Raw genomic sequence first — 20,632 nt, 5'->3', positions numbered from 1 at the left:
CAGCCCCCAGGAGTACTCTATTAGCCTCCTAAAGGCTATGCATACCATCTTTTTTTTACAAAAAATGAGCCCGTTTTTGCAAAAAAAGGGGCCTTTTTTGCTCATTTTGGGGGGAAGGCACCTCCCAGGAGCACTTTGCAAGCCCCCTAAAGTCTATTCATGCCTTTGCGTGGGGGAATGGCCCCCTTTTCACGAAAAACTGGCCATTTTTGGGAGGTTTGCAGAGTGCAAAAACGTTTATTTGCCTCTTCAAAACCTTGGTGCGACTTATACTCTGAAAAATACGGTAAATGCCATCCTCAGTATAAAAACTATAAAAATAAAACAAAAACACACATCCTTTACATTGAATTCAATTGCATTCAATTGAATTGAAACCCCCTGATACTGCATTAATATTACACTATACAGTAGAGTTCAATATACACCTGAGATCAGGGGTGAAATTCAGCAGGTTCTAGAGAACCGATAGCAGAAATTTTGAATAGTTCAGAGAACCAGCAAATACCACCTCTGGCTGGCCCCACTTAACCTTCATGGCAAAAAAGGTAAATTGGGGCAAAACTCACTTAACAACTAACTCACTTAGCGACAGAAATTTTGGGCTCAATTATGGTGGTGTCGAGGACTCCCTGCATTGAAATATTTGATATGATTCTTAGGATACTTCTATTTAATACGAATATTAAAGCATTCATATTTCATACGACCGTTAAATTTTATATTTAATGAGAATCTTAAATTGTTCATAATACATTCATATTAAGTAGGTAAAAAGGTCAGAGGTCCTTTGCCATGTAAAATTACCATCCTTTAATCAGGAAACATCCAGCGTTAATTATTGTTTTGGAGAGTTTCCAGGTTGTTAGTATCTATATATCTGTCTGTATCTGTGTTACTGAGTCCAAGGTTACATGTTGAAACTTTTCCAGTATTTCGGAATCAGAAACGCACCATCATTGTTTTTTTAAATTTTCCATTTCTGATTCCGTTTCCTTTTCTTGTTTACTTTCCCTTTTCCCAGATCCTACAAAATATGCTAGTTAAAGTATTGTTTTCCCTCCCAATGGATACAACAGATTTTTTCCATCTAAAGGTAAAGGTTCCCCTCACACATATGCGCTAGTCGTTCCTGACTCTAGGGGGCGCTGCTCATCTCCGTTTGAAAGCCGAAGAGCCAGCACTGTCCAAAGACGTCTCCGTGGTCATGTGGCCGGCACGACTAAACACCAAAGGCACACAGAACGTCGTTCCGTTCCCACCAAAAGTGGTCCCTATTTTTCTACTTGCGTTTTTTACATGCTTTCGAACTGCTAGGTTGGCAGAAGCTGGGACAAGCAACGGGAGCTCACTCTGTTACGTGTCACTAGGGATTCGAACTGCCGACCTTTCTGATCGACAAACTCAGCATCTTAGCCCCCGAGCCACCGCGTTTTCTACCTAAGCAATACTCAAAATGCTACTCAAAATGATAGGTGGATTTATGCAAACCCACTCACGAATCAGGGTGTCCGGGCTCCATCAGAAAGCCAAGATGGCAGATGTAAGACGCCCGGAGTCACAGAGTGATTGGGCAGCCATATAAATTTTCTTAAATGGCAACTATGATCACATGCTCAAAAGTCCTGTCCCTTTTTGAACGCACCTGGGACACGCTAGGCTGGCCAAAATAGTCCCTGAGAAGAACCAACCATGTCTCCTGGATGAGAATCTTCCATAAAACAGGCCTTCCACTATCAAGAAGGCCTGTTTCATGTTCTAAGACCTTTGATACCCTCTAGAGATGGCCACAATTATGTTTGGAAGAAGATTATCTGATATACCTTAGGGCAGCAGTTCTCAAATAGTGGGGCGCGCCCCCCTGGGGGGGCGCGAGGCTCCCTTTCCATCTGGGTGCGGCGGCGTGGGCGAGGCATAATATATCCCACCTGGAAGTGGCAGCACTTCGGACTGGATTTTCATTGGAGCCGCGGGCTGGAGCTGTGCAAGAAGCCTGCTCGGGCGGGGGTGGGAGGGAGGGAAGCATGGCTGTCCCAGGCTTCCCTCCCTCCCCCCCCCCCCCAGCCCAAGCAGACTTTTTGCACAGCTCCAGCCCGCGGCTCTGATGAGTCTCTGAGCAGTCCCCAGCGCTGCCACTTCAAGCCGGGATATATTCTGCCATGCCCTCGGCGGCGTCTTTATGCAGGTAGCTCGCCTCCCCGCCAGCAGCTCCACCGCCAGCATTCCGTCTGGAAGCGGAAGCGCAACAGCCGCTGTTGGGGAAGGGACAAAGGGGCGGCGGTCGCCCGATCTTGCCACCGCCACCCCTTCGCCCCTGGTAACGGCGACTGTTGTGCTACTGCTTCCAGCTGGGATGCTGGAGGAGCTGCTGGCAGGGAGGGAGGGAAGAAAGGGAGGAGGGAGTAAGGATAGACAAGCAAGAGGGAAAGAAGGCAAGCAGGCAGGAAGGAGGCAGAAGGAAGGAGGGAAGAATGGAACTGGAAGGGAGGCAGGAAAGGAGGGAGGGAGAAAGGAAGGATAGGAGGATAGGGAAAGAGGAAAGAAGGCAGGCAGGCAGGGGGAAAGAGGAAGGAGGGAACTGGAAGGGAGGCAGGAAGGAAGGGAGGGTGGAAGGAAGGATAGACAAGTAAGAGGGAAAGAGGAAAGAAAGCATGTGACTATGGTGGGAGACGAGGAAAGACCGGTGTGCTATGTTATGCAGAGGTGTACTTATAACAATTTTATAGACAAATTATACTATTTACAGTCGCGCGGGGGGGGGGGCGAAATGTTTTCTTCTTCCTAGGGGGGGCATGACAGAAAATAATTGAGAAGCACTGCCTTAGGGACATGCCAAATAGGATCTTCCAACCTCCTTCCCTCCCTTCTTTCCTTCCTCCCTCTCTCCCTCCCTCCCTTCTTCCTCCCTCCCTTCTTCCTTTCTCCCTCTCCTCCCTCCCTTCCGCTTCTTTCTTTCTCTTTTTCCTTCCTTCCCTCCCTCCCTCTTATTTCCTTCCATCCTCCCTCCTTCTTACTTGATCCATTGGTTGGTTTTCTTGGCTGCCCAAGTGGGACGCCAAAGGCATCAACCATATTCTTACCCTGCGCCTTTAAAGTCCAAGAAATGGGGAAATAGCACACTGAAATCATGCGAATAAGCTGAAGTGTGCTGGGATTTTAGAATTCAAAAGAGGCAAGCACTGGCCACGTAACAACCCAGACTTAACAATGAGAACAGCAATGGCACTTAGCAGTTAAGACTTATATACCGCTTCACACTGCTTTACAGCCCTCTCTAAACGGTTTACAGAGTCAGCCTATGGCGCCCCCCTCCCCGACAATCTGGGTCCTCATTTTACCCACCTCGGAAGGATGGTAGGCTGAGTCAATCTTGAGCCTAGTGAGATTCGAACTGCTGGCAGCCGGCAGTCAGCAGAAGCAGCCGGCAGTACTGCATTCTAACCACTGGGCCATCATGGCCCTCCCTTCCCTCCTCTTTCTCCTTCACCGCCTCCTTTTCCTCCCTTACATCCATCCATCCATCCATCTTTATAAATGAACCATTGTTCAACAACCACAATTAGATATTTAATTCATTAGTATGATGGATGAACAAATACATGATTTAGATGTAGCCTGGATCTGGGAGCCTTGCCAATCCTTTTGGGTGACACCAAGTCCATCTTAATCCAGCCTTTAGGTTCCCACCAAATCCAACCAGATACCTTTGGGGTCCTCAGAAAATGGAGACCTACCGTGGTTCCATTATTATCCCCATGAAGGTGAGATTCGGAGGCAGACCGCTCCCGATGGGAGACGGAGCTTTCAAGATTCATAACCCCCGAGAGATCAATCCTCCAAACTCTTAAAGCTCCTGCCAATCACGTCCTCCTTTGAAGGCGAAAGCTGGACGAATTTTTTAAAAATTAAAGCTCTCGCAATAGGCACACAGTACAACTGAACGACAAATTCCCATTTGCTAAGCGAGACAGTTGTTGAGCGAGCTTTGCCCCGTTTTACGACCTTGCCACCGCTGTTAAGTAAATCATCACGGCAGTTGTTAAGTTACTAACACGGTCGTTAACTGGCTTCCCCATTGGCTTTGCTTGTTAGCCGGTCGCAAAAGTGGATCGCATGACCCTGGGCCACTGCAACCGTCATAAATAGGGAGTCCGTTGGGCCAAGCATCCCGATTTTGATCACGTGACTGTCAGGCCCGGAAGCCCATCTTTTGCGTTGGGCCTTCAGGCCTGCCACATTTATTGCTGTGGGAAATTGGGAGGGAGGCTTCTATGGAGTGAGGAAAATAATAGTCAAAATAAGATTCCTTTCTCAGAGAGTCAAGGACATCTTAGCCCTGAACCTGGAGTCGCGTGACTGGGAGGCATCTCCAGTTGGGACTGTGTTTGATTGGACCATGGGACAGGACATGTGGGGGCTGGGCATGGACATGAACTTTCACTTGGGTGGGGGAAACCTGAAAACTTTCAGATTCGGGTTTTCCCAGATGTGCCAATATGACGTCTCTAATAAAAGGGACGCGGTGGCTCAGTAGCTAAGATACAATACAATACAATAGCAGAGTTGGAAGGGACCTTGGAGGTCTTCTAGTCCAACCCCCTGCCTAGGCAGGAAACCCTATACCGTTTCAGACAAATGGCTATCCAACATCTTCTTAAAGACTCCCAGTGTTGGGGCATTCACAACTTCTGGAGGCAAGATGTTCCACTGATTAATTGTTCTGACTGTCAGGAAGTTTCTCCTCAGTTCTAAGTTGCTTCTCTCCTTGATTAGCTTCCATCCATTGCTTCTTATTCTACCCTCAGGTGCCTTGGAGAATAGTTTGACTCCCTCTTCTTTGTGGCAACCCCTGAGATATTGGAAGACTGCTATCATGTCTCCCCATGTCCTTCTTTCTCTTAAGCTAGACATACCCAGTTCCTGCAACCGTTCTTCCTATGTTTTAGCCTTCAGTCCCCTAATCCTCTTTCTTGCTCTTCTCTGCACTGTTTTTAGAGTCCCCACATCTTTTCTGCATCGTGGTGACCAAAACTAGATGCCAGATTCCAAGTGTGGCCTTACCAAGGCCTTATAAAGTGGTATTAACCCTTCACATGATCTTGATTCTATCCCTCTGTTGATGCAGCCTAGGGCTGTGTTGGCTTTTTTGGCAGCTGCTGCACACGGCTGGCTCCTATTTAAATGGTTGTCCACTAGGACTCCAAGATCCCTTTCACAGTTACTACTACTGAGCAAGGTACCACCTATACTGTACCTGTGCATTCCGTTTTTGTTGCCTAAATGTAGAAATGAAGATGCTCAGCTTGTCAGTCAGAAAGGTCGGCAGTTCAGCAGTTCGAATCCCTAGTGCCGCATAACGGAGTGAGCTCCTATTACTTGTCCCAGCTTCTGCCAACCTAGCAGTTCGAAAGCATGTAAAAATGCAAGGAGAAAAATAGGGACCAGCCTTGGTGGGAAGGTAACAGCGTTCTATGCGCTTTCGGTGTTTAGTTATGCCCGAACCTTTACCTTTAATAAAATGGAACTTTGAGGAAACTCAAACCTCAGAGTCTTCTTTCATTGGATGTTACTTGGAACTCCGACATTGATTTTGTGGAGGCTGCGGTGGTCATTAAGTGTGCAAAACAGCGATTTTTTTTTAGCACCGTTATAACTACGAACCGTCTTTAAACGAACCGTTGTAAGTCGAGGGCTAGTTGTACACTCGGAATGTTGGCGCAAGGACAGCCTGTTTATAAGTCGATAATAAATAAGGCTGCCTTGAAGTTGAGTGTCAAGACATGGAGGAAGGACAGGAGGAATTTTTAAAAAATATATATTTGCATATCTGATTCAGCTGGCCAGCTTCTCACGCAGAAGTTGAACAGGAAGATTTCTCCCACGATTAATTTAATGAATGTTTCAAGTTCAAAGGGCCTTGAAAACTCCCTACCCAAAAAGAAAAAACCACCACATTCTCATTTGAGCAACGTTTCCAGTTTGATGTGGACTGGAAATCATCCTGAACCGACTTTTTAAAGGAAGTTAATAAGTAACTGCGGAAAACCCGCATCTTCCCCTCGGACAACCTATTTAAGCCACTCCAGGATTGGAACAAAGCCCCACCTCTGCAGCGGGCTGAGGACATCAATCCAGCCAGAGATGGAGTTCCGGTTCCGGCGGCGGCGGCGACGGGCAGCTCTTTGCCCGCTCCGGCTCCCCGGTGGGCTTCCCCACTCCTTGGGGGGCACAGGACACCCCGCAGAGGGGTCCTGCCGGAGGGGCGGCATCGCGGAGGTCTCCTGCAGCGGCGGCAGCCGGCGGGGGCTCTCTCGCGCGCCCAAGGCACCGGGGAGCAAGCTCGGAGGGCGCATCGCGTTTCCACGCCTCGCGCCTCGCTACAAGCCGACTGGAGAATGCTACAATTGAAGGAAGCAGCTGCGGTGCGGTGAGGTTGCCTCTCTCTTCATCCCTTACTTTGCATGAAGATTTGATTCAGCTTTTAAAACTTTAAAACAACTTTCGGAGCATTTTGGAGGTGCGGCTGGAGGGAGGGGGGTTTCCCCCCCCCCTTGGACAAGCGGCAAGAAACAATTTTGCTCTCAGCCCCCGGGGAAGGAGGAGGGGGGAGAGCCAACGAATGAAGCCTCACTTAGGCTGAGATGATTTTCTTTTCAATTTAATTTTACATATTACAATGATTTGAGGACTTTTGGAACTTTCTAAAACTTTGTTACGCCTCTGTGCCCAAAACTGGCAGGGCAAGATGGCACACTTCCGTTGTCTTTATGAACTCTGAAACCTGACTCCACCTTTAAAATTCAGGCTTCCGGTCTTTGTCTCCGTGTCTCCCAGAGGAACCTCTTGTGGATTGGTATTTTTTTAACCTTCTAGGGGAAATTTTCTATCTATTGCCAGACTTATTGGAGAGATTCTCTTCTGCCTGGTTATTCTGCTCCCGGATTCACCTGGCTACCCTTCTTTTCTAATTGCTTACTTCATATTTGGACTGAACTTTTAACGTTATAAAGGATGGCATCTAAAAGACCCCCTCCTGGAAAACCTGGCTTTGCCACTTCTGCTCCAACATCCGCAACATCCAGTCCAGCCACACAGTCAAAGATAACAGAGCTGATGCACCATAAGACTACAGAGATGGACTTTCAACAAATGCTTCAACAAATTCTACAGGGCCAGGAGGAAATCAAGAAACAGTTAAGGGAAATGAAAGATGAAATTAAAGAAAATCAAGCCCAAATATATAAGAACTCACAAAGACTGAATCTTGTGGAAGGGGGGGTGGAGGAGGTGAGGGGGGGGGTGGAAGCCGTGCAGAAAGGGAACAAAGATCTTGACATCCAACAGATGAAATTAGAATTTGAGAGAATGTCCTATTATCTTAGATTTCAAAATGTTATAGAAGAAGATGGGGAAAATATAAGGGACATCATGACAAACATTCTGGCTGACTATACACACAAAGAAAAACAACAGATGGGGTGGGATATAGATCTGGTTTATAGAGTGAACTCAGCTTATGCTAGAACACACAATTTACCCAGGGAGGTTCACATTAAATTCCTTAGAAAAACCACAAGAGATGAAATTCTGGGTGTACAAAGGGGGCAAGCATTGACATATCATGATATGGAGATAACCATTCTGAAGCAGATCCCTAAGAAGATTAGAGAAAAAAGAAAAAATTATTCGCAATTAGCGAATAAATTATACCAGAAAGGGGTGTGGTTTAGATGGTTGATGCCTGAAGGTATGCTGATATTCTGGGAGGAGACAAGAATCAGAATTAATTCACCCATAGAGGCGCAGGCCTTTATGGAAAAAAATAAAACACTCCTAGAGAAACCACCAGACACTACAACGGACACGCAGGACACGGGAGGGGCCAGAGCTCTGCCAGTGGAGGGAGATGGGGCAATAGCAAGAAGACTCAGATCACAGAAATAAATATGAAAATCATATTATTATAAATTGACCGAAAGTGAAAATGGAATTATATTTGGATTTTATATTGTAATGTTTAATTTGATTGAATTTAATAATAGAACTAATATGCTGATTATAATCAATTATATACTAATGCATTATATATAAATGTACGCTATGGGTATGGAGGGAGGGGGGCCTCACACACTTTGCAACTGCCAAAATTTGTATACCTGTCCATTTACCCTTTTCCCTATAAATTTTGAAAAACCAATAAAATTTTATTACAAAAAAAAAAAAAAAATCCAGCCAGAGATAACTTCCAAAAGGTAGGATCGCTTTCTCCTAGAGACTCCCAAGAAGTCAGGAGAATTTAAGATGGAGAGATACTGTCGAGCCTGGTGTTATAGCAGCCGTATTGGGTCAAGTTTGATGTTTTGTAAAGTTTTTCTGTCCATTGTAGTGGGGAGAATAAATAATAGCCTTTTGATGCCGGCAGAAACTTTTAAAGAAGAGCATCATGTATTCTTACATAATGCAGCTTAATTGAACATAATTGCATGTTTGGGACGTTAAATGCCCTTCAGCAATGAAACGGATTGCGTAATGGTTTTGCTCATTCCAATGGGCTGACCAGATTAATTTCTACTTTCGGTATACTAAGCCAGTGGGTCTCAAAATTTGGTCTGGGGAATCCTGGGGGTCCCTGAGACACTAGAGGTAGCCCTTGACTTACAACAGCTCGTTTAGTGACCGTTCAAAGTTATAACGGGGCTGAGAAATGTGACTTATGACCAGGGGTGAAATCAACCTTCGCTACCGGTTCGCAAATCGCACAGGCCACCTTCACGCAGGCACAGAACGTCAAAAACAGGATGTGATGATGTCCGGGCGGGGGTGGGCGGAGCCTCCCACTGCCACCGCTACCGGTTCGCCTGAACCAGATAGAACCGTCTGAATCGTACCACGGCAAAGTCAGTGGATTCACTTAGCAACCAGGGTTACTCACTTTTCAACTGCAGCGACTCGCTCAACAACTGTGGCAAAAGAAAATTCGTCAAATGGGGCAGCACTCACTTAACAAATGTCTCACTTCACATCCAGAAATGTTGGCCTCAATTGTGGCCGTAAGTCGAGGACTACCCACCCTAGGAAGCTCACGAAGGGAAATAAATATTTTTCACATTTCTCTAAATAATTTGTAAGCATCAGGCCAGAATGTGTGGGAGCTACGGTATTAGGCAAATTGAGTGCAATGTGTAGAAATGTGTTGATCTTGAGGACTAGAATCCTGAATTTGGAATGTTTTGTCGAGGGGGTAGGATATACGGCCCTGTAACAGGTTATGGGAGTTTGTCGTCCACTTGCAGTCTGGTGGACTTCCTGCATAACATCGCTTCTTATACAAATAGCTCTATTCCAGCAGTCACCAATTGGTGGTCCGTGAACCACTGGTGTTTTGCGAGAAAATTTTGGTGGTTCGCAGAAATTTTTTTCCCATTGTTTATATTGCACTAAATCAGGGGTCCTCAAACTGCGCCCCCTGGGACGGATACGTGCAATGAATGCTTGTGTTGCTGCAGAGAGTCTCCCCCTTCGGGGTCTTTTTGTGTGGGTCGGAGGGGGGCAGAAAGTCCAACTTGGGGTCTGCTTCAGCCTCCTGGTGCGGGGCTTTGGGCGGAGGCTGGAGGGAAGCGCCACTGGTGGCAAAGAGCCAGAGGGCCTCGTTCCAGTGGGACTGCATCATGGCCTGGAATGGGCTGACCATCTCAGCCCGCTGAGCCTCCAGGCGCTGGTACTTGGCCTTGCACTCCCGCAGGTCTTCCCTCTGCTTGGAAAGCCTATGCTGGTAGTCCTCAGTGAGGTGCTCCTCCTTCTCCGTCAGATCCAATTTGAACTGAGCTCTTTTACCAACTTTCTCATGGCGGCTGCTTAGCTCCGGCAACTGCTTCCTCTTGGGGCCCTAAGGAGCCCGGGCAGGCAGGCGAGGAGTGGTTGGGAGGGGAGGGGGAGTAGTAATAGAGGTGCCCCTCGATATGAGTGACATCAAGTTGGCCATGCCCACCCAGTCACATGACTACCTAGCCACACCAACCCAGCCAGTCATTAGGCAGGTCATATTAGTGGTCCGCGGGATTTAAACTTACGCATTTAGTGGTCCCTGAGGTCCAAAAGATTTGGCATCCCTGCTCTCTTCCAATTGGTTGGAGACACACACACACACACACACACACCAATTCCCACTCTGCTTTCAATGCGCTTTCTGAACTTAGCTGTGGGACTCTGCCCTAAAAGGCATAACTTACTTGTCTCTTGCCTTTGTAAAGCTTCAGTAATTTCACCCATGTTTCGGTTTGCCAATTCAGGCAGTGCCTTCAACATTCAGGGATGCAATTCCTTTGAGAAATGCCCCCTTAGTTTTCTTATAACAATTTTGCAGATTAGGTGAAACTTGGCCCAATACCAGTAACAGTGAGAGGGATCTTGGAGTCCTTAGTGGACTTAAATAGGAGCCAGCCATGTGCAGCAGCTGCCAAAAAAGCCAACGCAGTTCTAGGCTGCATCAACGGAGGGATAGAATCAAGATCACGTGAAGTGTTAATATCACTTTATAAGGCCTTGGTAAGGCCACACTTAGAATACAGCATTCAGTTTTGGTCGCCAGGATGTAAAACAGATGTGGAGACCCTAGAAAGAGTGCAAAGAAGAGCAACAAAGAGGATTAGGGGACTGGAGACTAAAACATATGAGGAACGGTTGCAGGAACTGGGTATGTCTAGTTTAATGAAAAGAAGGACTAGGGGGTTATGATATTATGATAGGGGGTTATACATTATAGCAGTGTTCCAATGTTTGAGGGCTACCACAAAGAAGAAGATGGATCAAACTATTTCCCAAAGCACCTGAGGGCAGGAGAAGAAGCAATGGATGGAAACTAATCAAGGGGAGAAGTAACTTAGTACTAAGGAGAAATTTCTTGACAGTGAGAATAATTAACCAGTGGAATGACTTGCCACCAGAAGTTGTAGGCACTCCAACACTGGAGGCTTTTAAGAAGAGACTGGACAGCCATTTGTCTGAATTGGTATGGGGTCTCCTGCTTGAGTAGGGGGGTTGGACTAGAAGACCTCCCAAGGTCCCTTTTCACTCTGAAGTTCTGTATTCTTTTTTTTTTAATCCATCGTGGTGAATTTGACTTTGAATTTGGTATCTCTGAATGTTTTTCTGTCACGCTCTTAAGAATTTGCTTGTCCTCAAAGGGCAGATAAGGAAATGGGGAAGGAAGTGGGCTGGCACAAAATTGTAACATTGAAATTAGGAAAAGTGGCGTAACCTCAGGTGACCTGAGTTAACCAAAACCACAGAACAAACAATTCTGCTCAAAAATTTCTTGTTGCTAAGTGGGACGGTGGTGAGCTTTGCCCCAATTTACGACCTTACTTGCTATGGTTATTAAGTGAATCACTGCCATTGTTAAACTGGTAACATGATTGCTTAAGTGTATCTGGCTTCCCCATTTACTTTCCTTGTCGGAAGGTCGCAAAAGGGGATCCACACAGCTGTCATAAACAGGAATCAGCTGCCAAGCTTCTGAATTTGGATAGTGTGACCCCCAACGTAAGGCTGAAAAACAGTCATAAATCACTTCTTTCAATGCTGTTGTAACTTTGAACATCACTAAATGAGCTGTTGCAAGTCGAGGGCTACCTGTAATTAAGATGAAACTAATCGGGCATTTTCTAATTTTGAGATCCTGTTTTTTATGGGCCACCTTAAATTGCCATCACTTAATAGAATAGAATATAGAATAGAATAACAGTTGGAAGGGACCTCGGAGGTCTTCTAGTCCAACCCCCTGCTTAGGCAGGAAACCCTACACCACTTCAGACAAATGGTTATCCAACACCTTCTTAAAAACTTGCAGTGTTAGAGCATTCACAACTTCTGGTGACACGTTGTTCCACTGGTTAATTGTTCTCTCTGTTAGGATGTTACTCCTTAATTCTAGGTTGATTAGTTTCCATCAATTGCTTCTTGCCTTGCCTTCAGGTGCCCTGGAGAATAGTTTGACTCCCTCTTCTTTGTGGCAACCCCTGAGATATTGGAAGATTGCTATCCTGTCTCCCCTAGTCCTTCTTTCTATTAAACTAGACATACCCAGTTCCTGCAACCATTCTTCATATGTTTTAGTCTCCAGTCCCCTAATCCTCTTGGTTGCTCTTCTCTGCACTCTTTCTAGAGTCTCTGCATCTTTTCTACATCGTGGAGACCAAAACTGAATGCCGTATTCCAAGTGCGGCCTTACCAAGGCCTTATAAAGTGGTATTAACACTTCACGTGATCTTGATTCTATCCCTCTGTTGATGCAGCCTAGAAAATGTGTTGGCTTTTTTGGCAGCTGCTGCATACTTGCACTTTGGAGATGCCAGCCAAGGTTTTCTACATCCATTATCCCTGAGTGGAGAACGGTCTCCTTTTTTCTGGAAAAAGCGTTTCCATGAATTTGGGACTATCCTAAACAGGGTAAAATGACTTTCCGCCCTAATCGGAAAGCCTCCAAAGAATCAGGATGGAGAAACACTTCTGCGGTCTTGACAGAGAAAGAGAAGTGCTTTGACATACATTGAATAAGACTGGTTGTCCTGCGTTAAATGAACAAAGGCTCCCAGTTTGAACTGTTACGTAATTTGCTTTCTTCAAGTTCCTCCTTTTGAGTGTGTCAGCTTTCAGTGACTAATCCATCTTTTGTTTTATGTCAGTAGGACTGTTTTCTTGACGCACAACCGCACAATGTAGCTTCTTTGAGGGATGGAAATTCCATTCTGGAGGTACTCGGTTGTGATTGGCTGTGTTTATTTTTTTATTGATTGATTTGATTTGTCAATTGTTTACAAGATAAATAGCTATAAGAATAAACATGAGTATGAATGAAAGTGGTACGAAGAAATGGGGGCGGTAGGCACGCTGGTGGGCTTATGCACAGCCCCTTTACGGACTTCTTAAGAATGGGGTGAGTAGGAGACAGTTTAAGGTTTTGGGGATTTGTACACAACAGAGTCAAGGTAGAGCATTTCCAGGCGTTGACCACTCTGTTGCTGAAGTTGTATTTTCTGCAATCGAGTTCGGAGCAGTTTACATTGAGTTTGTATCTGTTGGGTGCTTTTGTATTATGAAGCTGAAGTAGTCATTGACCGATAAGACGTTGTAGCAATAATTTTGTGTACTACACTTAAGTCCCGACTGTAGGTTTGTCCAAGCCTGGTGGTGTAGGTTGCGAGCAGAGGAGTGTAGTACTCTTCTCATGAAGTATCTCTGGACTCCCTCAATTGTACTAATGTCCGATATACAGTGTGGATTCCAGACAAATGAGTTGTATTTGAGAATTGGTTTTCTATGCCCTAGTTAGCAATACGATACTACCGGAGAAGAAACTTCGCAAAATTAGGTTCCTTACGCTAGGAAAGAAGTATTCCTTCCAATTCCAGATTACCAATAATGACAATAAAGTGATGTGGTAGAACGTGTTCTCTGCGGTGTAAAAGCAAATAAAGAGGGTTGATAATTCAGGTTCATTTACACAGCTGCTTAATTCATGCTGCTGTTTAACTTTCCCCAGTTACCCTGATATGTAAAATGGTGCCACTGATTAATCACACCTGTTTGTGACAGAGCAGCTGTTGAGGTTCGCAGAGCCGACAATATGCAAGGAAGGAAAAGGAAAGGAAGAAAGGAGTGAGAAAAGGAGGGGGAAGGAAAGAGGGAGAAAGGAAGAAAGGAGTGAGAAAAAAGAGGGAGGGGGGAAGGAAAGAAAAGGAAAGAGGGAGAAAGGAGCGAGGGGAAAAAGGGAGGGGGGAGGAAGGAAGGGAGGGAAAGAAAGGAGAAAGCCACATCAAAGTTCTCCAGGAGTCACTGGCTGTAATCTCAGATGTTGTGAATGGACTCTGCATATCCCCTGGAAAAAAGCAGGCGCACATCACACTCCCAGTTCAACACTCTCTTCAAACTGGCAACTTCCAGCACAGGATGGAAAGTGATCTTATGAAGGTAACAAGATGCAAAAGCCCCATAAAGGAGGAGCGTCTGCTGCCCTCTGCTGGTGCAGATTCAGAGAGGCAGGCAATTTATTCTCTGCTTCTTTTCATTGAAATGAAGAGTAAGCAAGGGAGGGAAGGAAGGAAAAAGAAAAGGGGGGGAAGAGAGGGAAGGAAGGAAGAAGATAAAAGGGAATAAAGGAAGGAAGGAAAGTAGGAAGGGAGGATAGATGGATAGAGGCAGAGAGGGGGCCAAGGCCATCTGGTAGTTATGTGCTGCTTCCAGAGTCTGATATCGGGTGAGGCAGAAGAACAGAGGGAGCCTGTTCCCAGTGCACGCATGCACAGAGCTGCCAGAAGGCAAGAACAATTAAGAAAACAGGGTCGACTTGGGAGTAAAGCTTGGAGATGATTGGCCCCTCGCATAAGACATAAAAGAGAAGCGAACGGGACGTGGGCTTTTGCAGGAGGCAATTAGTTCATCTGGTCGGTTCAAGCTTTGAAAAGTTCTGTTTGACTCCGTGCTAAGTTTGGCCTTGCTCTGCATTTGGCAACTAGGTCTCTGGCAGCATTCCAAGGGAGATAAGGTGGGCGTTTATCAACATTTCGCTGAAAGACTGTGGCAACTCAAGCAGACATCTGTCGGAATCTTCACAGACTGTTTGTGAATCATTACGGGCTGTGAATGACCCTAATTCACAGCTGTATAAATAAAAGAGGGTTTTGGGGACTAAGATTGTGATTTATGCTTTGTCAGGAAGCCTAGGTCAGAACAATAATGAGGGGGAGGAAGGGTCTGAGAGAAGTCCTGTCTTAGCACTCCCCCCCCCCGATACGAGTGACGTTTAGCTGGCCACCCCCACCCCCAAGGTCAAACACAACCTTGATGCAGCCCTCAATGGTACCAAGTTTGACACCCCTGGAAAACAAAGCAGATGTCAAACCTGCAAGCCATCTTTTCTTTTTAGGTTTCAGGCTGGCCACACTTTCTACTGTCTACTTTCTACTGTGCGAAAATGGGAGCGGGGATTATGTGGAGTTGGGTGATGTGTAGCCATAATAACATTCTTCTTAGAAAGCCAAGGTCATCTTTTTCTCTGCACCTGGCCGGAACTGGATGGGTGGAACTGCCAGTGTAGCAGTGGGAAATTGGACCATGGGATGGACTTGTGGGAGTGGGGGCAAGATCTTCAACTTTCAACTGGGTGGGAAAACCTGGAAGCTTTCCGATTCGGATTTTCCCAGATGCGCCAACATGGCTGCTTTAATAAAGTGGAACTTGAGGAATCTCTTGCCTCGCAATTCTTATTTTATTTTGGATGCTATTTGGAACCCTGACAGCAGAGGCAGAACCAAAGGAGGTTAGGAGAAGATCCCACTTCTTGCTCCCAAGGTCGTCTTCTAACAAGCGTGTCTCTCTGTTTTGTCTCTTCTTTTTTCTTCTTTTCCCCAGACATCCAACTCCATCCCAGACCTTTCACACGATGCATCTGCTGCTGCTCATCCTCCTCTCTGTGAGCTGGAGTCAAATGCCCACAAGTGGAGAGGTGGTGGACTCCTTTCAAGACCATTGTTCTCAGTTTTTCCTCCGAGAAACCCCACCATTAATCAGGGTCCCTCCGAGCCCTGCCCGCATTTGCCAGCGTTACAAAAACCTGTATCGTTTCGCCACCTTGTATGATAAAGACAACCGCATCCCGGTCTATTCGGCATATGTCTATAACCCTGGGAGTGCTAAGAGACCCAGAAAATGGATGGTTGAACCTCAGGTAAGAAGTGAGGGACGGGTTCAAGTTCTCCCCCTCCCTTCTTTTCGGTGAATGTAGCTTATGTAGACCGGAGTCTCCAACTTTGGCAAGTTTAAGACTTGTGGACTTCAACTCCCAGAATTCCTCAGCCAGTTGGCAATATGGTTGATTTGGGGGGGGGGGCGCCCCGCCTGTTATGCAAATGTCTATGTCAGCGATGGCAAACCTTTTTGGCACCGAGTGCCCAAACTGGAATGTATGTATGTACGGCCGGAGCGCCAGAAACCTGAAAACCAGTTGGCCGGTATGCATGCCTGTTTTTCGGGTTGTTTTTCAGCCTGTTTTTAGCCCCAAAATAGCTGAAAATGGCCTGAAAAACGGCTTGGTTTTGGCCATTTTGTGGGCTGCTTTTAGGTCGCTTTTGGGGCATTTTTGGAGTAAACAATAGCCGGAAAACAGCCTGGAAAATGTCGCAAAAAACAGCCCTAAAAAACAGGACTGAAAGCAAATGTGTGTGCCGGAAAGCAGAAGAGCAGCTGGCGACTGCGCATGTGCCCACAGAGAGGGCTCTGTCTGGCACGCATTCCATAGTTTCGCCATCCCAGGCCTATGTAGTGCTGGGTGTTTTTGTTTTTTTGTCTGATCACTTTTCCTTTCACTCCGGCTGTTTGTGCTCCCTCTTCTCTCCTCCCCAGATCATCAATTCCTCGTTCCAACCTGAAATGGAAACGGAAGGGGACTTCCTGAATAAAAAGGGCCCCAAAGAAGCTCTGTACAACAGCCAGGCCATCTTGGAAGATTACAAGAACCTAAGCGATTACAACAGGGGCCATCTGAACCCCAACGGACACCAGCCGGACTACAGTGCCAAGTCTTCCACCTTCACCCTGACAAACATCGTCCCGCAGTTCATCAAACTCAACGGCGGAGCCTGGAACAACTACGAGCAAAGCACCATGGTCCAGATGACCAAAGGATGCCAGGAGACGTTTGCGCTGGTGGGCGCGGTGCCAGGGGACACCTACATAGCTGGAGGGAGGGTCAACAAGCCCAGCCATTTGTGGTCTGCGGCCTGCTGCGTGATAGACAACAATCACCTTAGATCCTGGGCTATCCTTGCCAGGAATGACCAAAACGTGGTGCACAAGTTCACTCTGGGCCAGTTGGAGGCTCATCTCGCACAGCTGTATAATATAAATCAGGTCTCTCTGTTTCACAGCGACTGCCCCCGGCAATAAATTATGTCCCTCTTGCACAAATGTGGCAGATGCCAAATTGACTGAAGTGAATTTAATCATTAAGCATTAAGGGCAGCACGGAGCCAATTTAGCAGATTGTGGTAGAAAGTTTAAGCAGGCATTGACCTGCACAGGGATTATGTCATCAAAATCCAGATGTTAGGATAGAGAAGGAAGAGAAACAATAAGTAGGAATGAAACAGCAAACTATGTTTATTCTCTGGCAAAGAGAATAGAAGCAAATCGAAATAATAGGGACAGAATAGAATACATAGAATAGAATGGAATGGAGAACATAGAATAGAATATAGAGAATAGAATAGAATAGAATATAGACTAGAATAGAATGGAGAACATAGAATAGAATATAGAGAATATTAGAATAGAATATAGAATAGAATATAGAATATATAGAATATTAGAATAGAATATAGAATGAATAGAATAGAATGGAGAACATAGAATAGAATATAGAGAATATAGAATAGAATAGAATATAGAGACTATTAGAATAGAATAAAGAATAGAATAGAATATAGAGAATATATTATAGAATAGAATGGAGAACATAGAATAGAATATAGAGAATATAGAATAGAATAGAATAGAATGAAGAACATAGAATAGAATATAGAATAGAATGGAGAACAGAATAGAATATAGAGAATATAGAATAGAATATAGAATAGAATGGAGAACAGAATAGAATATAGAGAATATAGAATAGAATATAGAATAGAACAGAATAGAATGTAGAGAATATTAGAATAGAATGGAGAACAATAGAATATAGAGAATATAGAATAGAGTAGAATAGAATGGAGAACATAGAATAGAATACATAGAATAAAATGGAATGGAGAACAGAGAATATAGAATAGAATAGAGAGAAGAATATGGAATGGAATATATAGAATAGAATATAGAGGAGAAAATATAATAGAATACATAGAATGGAATACATCAATAGAATAGAATGGAGAAAATAGAATAGAATAGAATGCATAGAAAAGAATAGAATACAGATGGGAATATGGAATGGAATGGAATATAGAGGATAATGTAGGATAGGGCAGGACAGGATACTTTTATTTTGCCATGTGTGAATAGACACAAGGAATTTGTCTCCGGTGCAGAAGCTCTCTGTGGATATGCAAAACAACAGAGTTACAATAATCATACCAACAAGAGAAAGTACTAGAAAAGATGAGAAGGATAATAACAATACAGCCAGACCACATGGATAGCTATACTTAAGCCTAAGAGAGTACTGTGGGAATTAAGACTACAGCTGAGTGAATGGGAGAATAAACTGTCCCGGTGTCTTAATTGTTTTGACCTGAAATGCCCTATAGAACACTGTCCCAAGGGGAAGAGTTGGAACCCCTTTATCTCCAGGTTGTGAGGGGTCTGTAGATATTTTCTCAGCCCTCTTTCTGGCTCCTGCAGTATACAGGTCCTCCATGAAAGGCAGGCTGGTTGCAATAATATTTTTCTGCAGTCAAAACTATCTGTTGAAGTCTGTGCCTGCCCTGTTTGTTTGCTGTACCAAACCAGAACTTTTAAGTACGGATGACAGACTTAAAAGTTTCAGACCGCGGTCCTTGACTTAACAACCATTCAGTTAGTGCAGGGGTGTCCAAACTTGGCAACTTTAAGACTTGTGGACTTCAACTCCCAGAATTAGAATTCTGGGACTTGAAGTCCACAAGTCTTAAAGTTGCCAAGTTTGGACACCCCTGAGTTAGTGACTGCAACATTAAAACCACAGTGAATTTAATGACTTACCACAGGTCCTTGCACTTTGGACCGTGGCAGCGGTCCCATAGTCCCGCGCAAAGGTGAAATTCAGCAAGTTCTGGAGAACCGGCAGCGGAAATTTTGAGTAGTTCAGAGAACCAGCAAATGCCACCTCTGGCTGGCCCAAAGAGTGGAGAGGGAATGGAGATTTTTGCAGCATCCTTCCCCTGCCACACCCACCAAGCCACGCTCACAGAACCGGTAGTAAAAAAAATTGAATTTCACTGGTCCTTTGGTCCAAATTCGGGCATTTGGCAACTGGCAGGTATTTACAACGGTTGTAGTGTCCCACGGTCATGTGGATTGGTGACCTTCCCAACTCTGGTGGGATTCAATTTTTTTTTACTACCAATTCTGTGGGTGTGGTATGGTTTGGTGGGCTTGGCTTGGCTTGGGCGTGGCAGCGGAAGGGTACTGTAAAATCCCCATTCTTTCCCCACCCCACGAACCTACTTTCCAACTCCGTTCTCTTGTGCAGGGCAACAGAAAAAGACCCAGCCGATCAACTGGGATGCCGATCAGCTGGGACTCGGGAGGCAGTGAATAGATGGGGCGGGGCCAGCCAGAGGTGGTATTTTTTCAAACTACTCTTCAAAGTGTTGCTATCGGTTCACCAGAACTGGTTGAATACCACCTCTGCTTCCCAATCAGTTTCTGAGCAGTAAAGTCAATGGGAAGTTGGATTCACAACCACTGCATCGGGGGGGTTCCAATCCCCGGTCTGTGGATTGGCACTTGGCCATGGCATGCCAAAAACGGAGCCACACAAAGAGGGAAAGCCCCATCCAAGGGATGTAGGCAGTGTGTGAAACCACATCCTTTCTAGTCCATGGAAAAACTTGTCTTCATGGAACCGGTCCCTGAAGCCCAAAAGGTTGCACTGCACGATTCGTTTAACCCTGGCAATTATTTGCTTAACAAAGAGTGGTGCTGTGGCCTAGAGGTGGAGCTGTCGCCTCCCAATCAGGAGGCTTTGAGTTCAATCCTAGGTAGAGTCAGATATTTCTCTCTGGGCACGTTGAGAATATATCTGCTGAGCAAAGCTCCGCATTGGTGACAGGAATGGCATCCAGCCAGTAAACACTCTGCTAGCTCCATTCAGTTGCTCAGACTCCACCCCATAAAGGATTATGGGGTTGTTTGATGATGATGAATTAACATCCGGGGCAAAACAAATGGTCGTAAAGCTAGACACTGCTCACTTAACAACCACTTTGGTTAGCCATGATGGCTGCAGTTGTGGTTGTAAGTGGAGGGCCACCTGCAGCGGTGTGGCCAGGTTGTCTCTTCTGTTGTTGTCTTGCTGCTTTGAGAGAACCACCTAGGTGAAGAACCACACACCAGAAGGGCTTCGTATCATCGTAGGTCCTCGCCACGAACAGACATTATCCATTTCATGGAAGGAAAATGGAGAAAGCGAATGAATAAGACAACTTGTGTGAAAGAACAAGGCAGGGCAGGGGTGTCAAACCTAAGGCCGGCGGGCTGGATACGGCCTGTGGGGTCCTTAAATCTGGCTTTGGGGCTGACCTAGAAATAGCAAAGGACTGGCCTGTAGTGCCTCTGGCAGCCAAAACAGGGAGCAGGCGTGGGTTCCGGCTTCTGTTACTGCCGGTTTGCTCAGGGACACCCATCGGGGGGGGGGGGTGGAGCAAGGGGGACGCTATGCACACATGCACAGTAGTAAAAATTGCTTCTGTGCCTGCGCAGAAGCAAAAACCAAGATGGCACCTACGGCGCTGTCGGTAGAGCTGATTTGGGGGCGTGGCCAGCCAATTTATTACCTACTCGGCCGAACCAGTAGGGACTCACCTCTGCACGAGGCCGCGCAAGGCCTCTCTGCACCCTGTTTTTGGCCTGGACAGCCTCCTGCAGCACTCTGCCGGCCAAA

At 45.8% G+C, this 20,632-nt stretch overlaps 2 protein-coding genes across 2 annotated transcripts in view; both read left to right on the top strand.

Moving 5' to 3' along the window:
- Positions 1-20,632, top strand: part of LOC309394655 (UPF0739 protein C1orf74 homolog) — a 369,606-nt gene that overhangs the window by 131,465 nt on the left and 217,509 nt on the right. The gene's annotated exons all lie outside the window — the stretch shown is intronic.
- Positions 15,378-16,962, top strand: LOC309395061 (endonuclease domain-containing 1 protein-like). Its single transcript, XM_081958841.1, has 2 exons — positions 15,378-15,724; positions 16,399-16,962. The coding sequence occupies exons 1-2, from the start codon at positions 15,440-15,442 to the stop codon at positions 16,939-16,941; spliced, it is 828 nt and encodes a 275-aa protein (XP_081814967.1). The 5' UTR covers positions 15,378-15,439; the 3' UTR covers positions 16,942-16,962.

This window comes from Natrix helvetica (assembly GCF_964273705.1).
Source record: "Natrix helvetica genome assembly, chromosome: 6".
Lineage (NCBI taxonomy): Eukaryota > Metazoa > Chordata > Lepidosauria > Squamata > Natricidae > Natrix > Natrix helvetica.
Note: the sequence above shows the minus strand (reverse complement) of the source record. Positions and strands in the feature narration are given on the sequence as shown.

Coding starts and splice junctions, on each gene's coding strand:
- LOC309395061 (XM_081958841.1), top strand. CDS start 15,440: ATGCATCTGCTGCTGCTCATCCTCCTCTCTGTGAGCTGGAGTCAAATG. Junction 15,725..16,398: donor AATGGATGGTTGAACCTCAG/GTAAGAAGTGAG, acceptor TCTCCTCCCCAG/ATCATCAATTCCTCGTTCCA.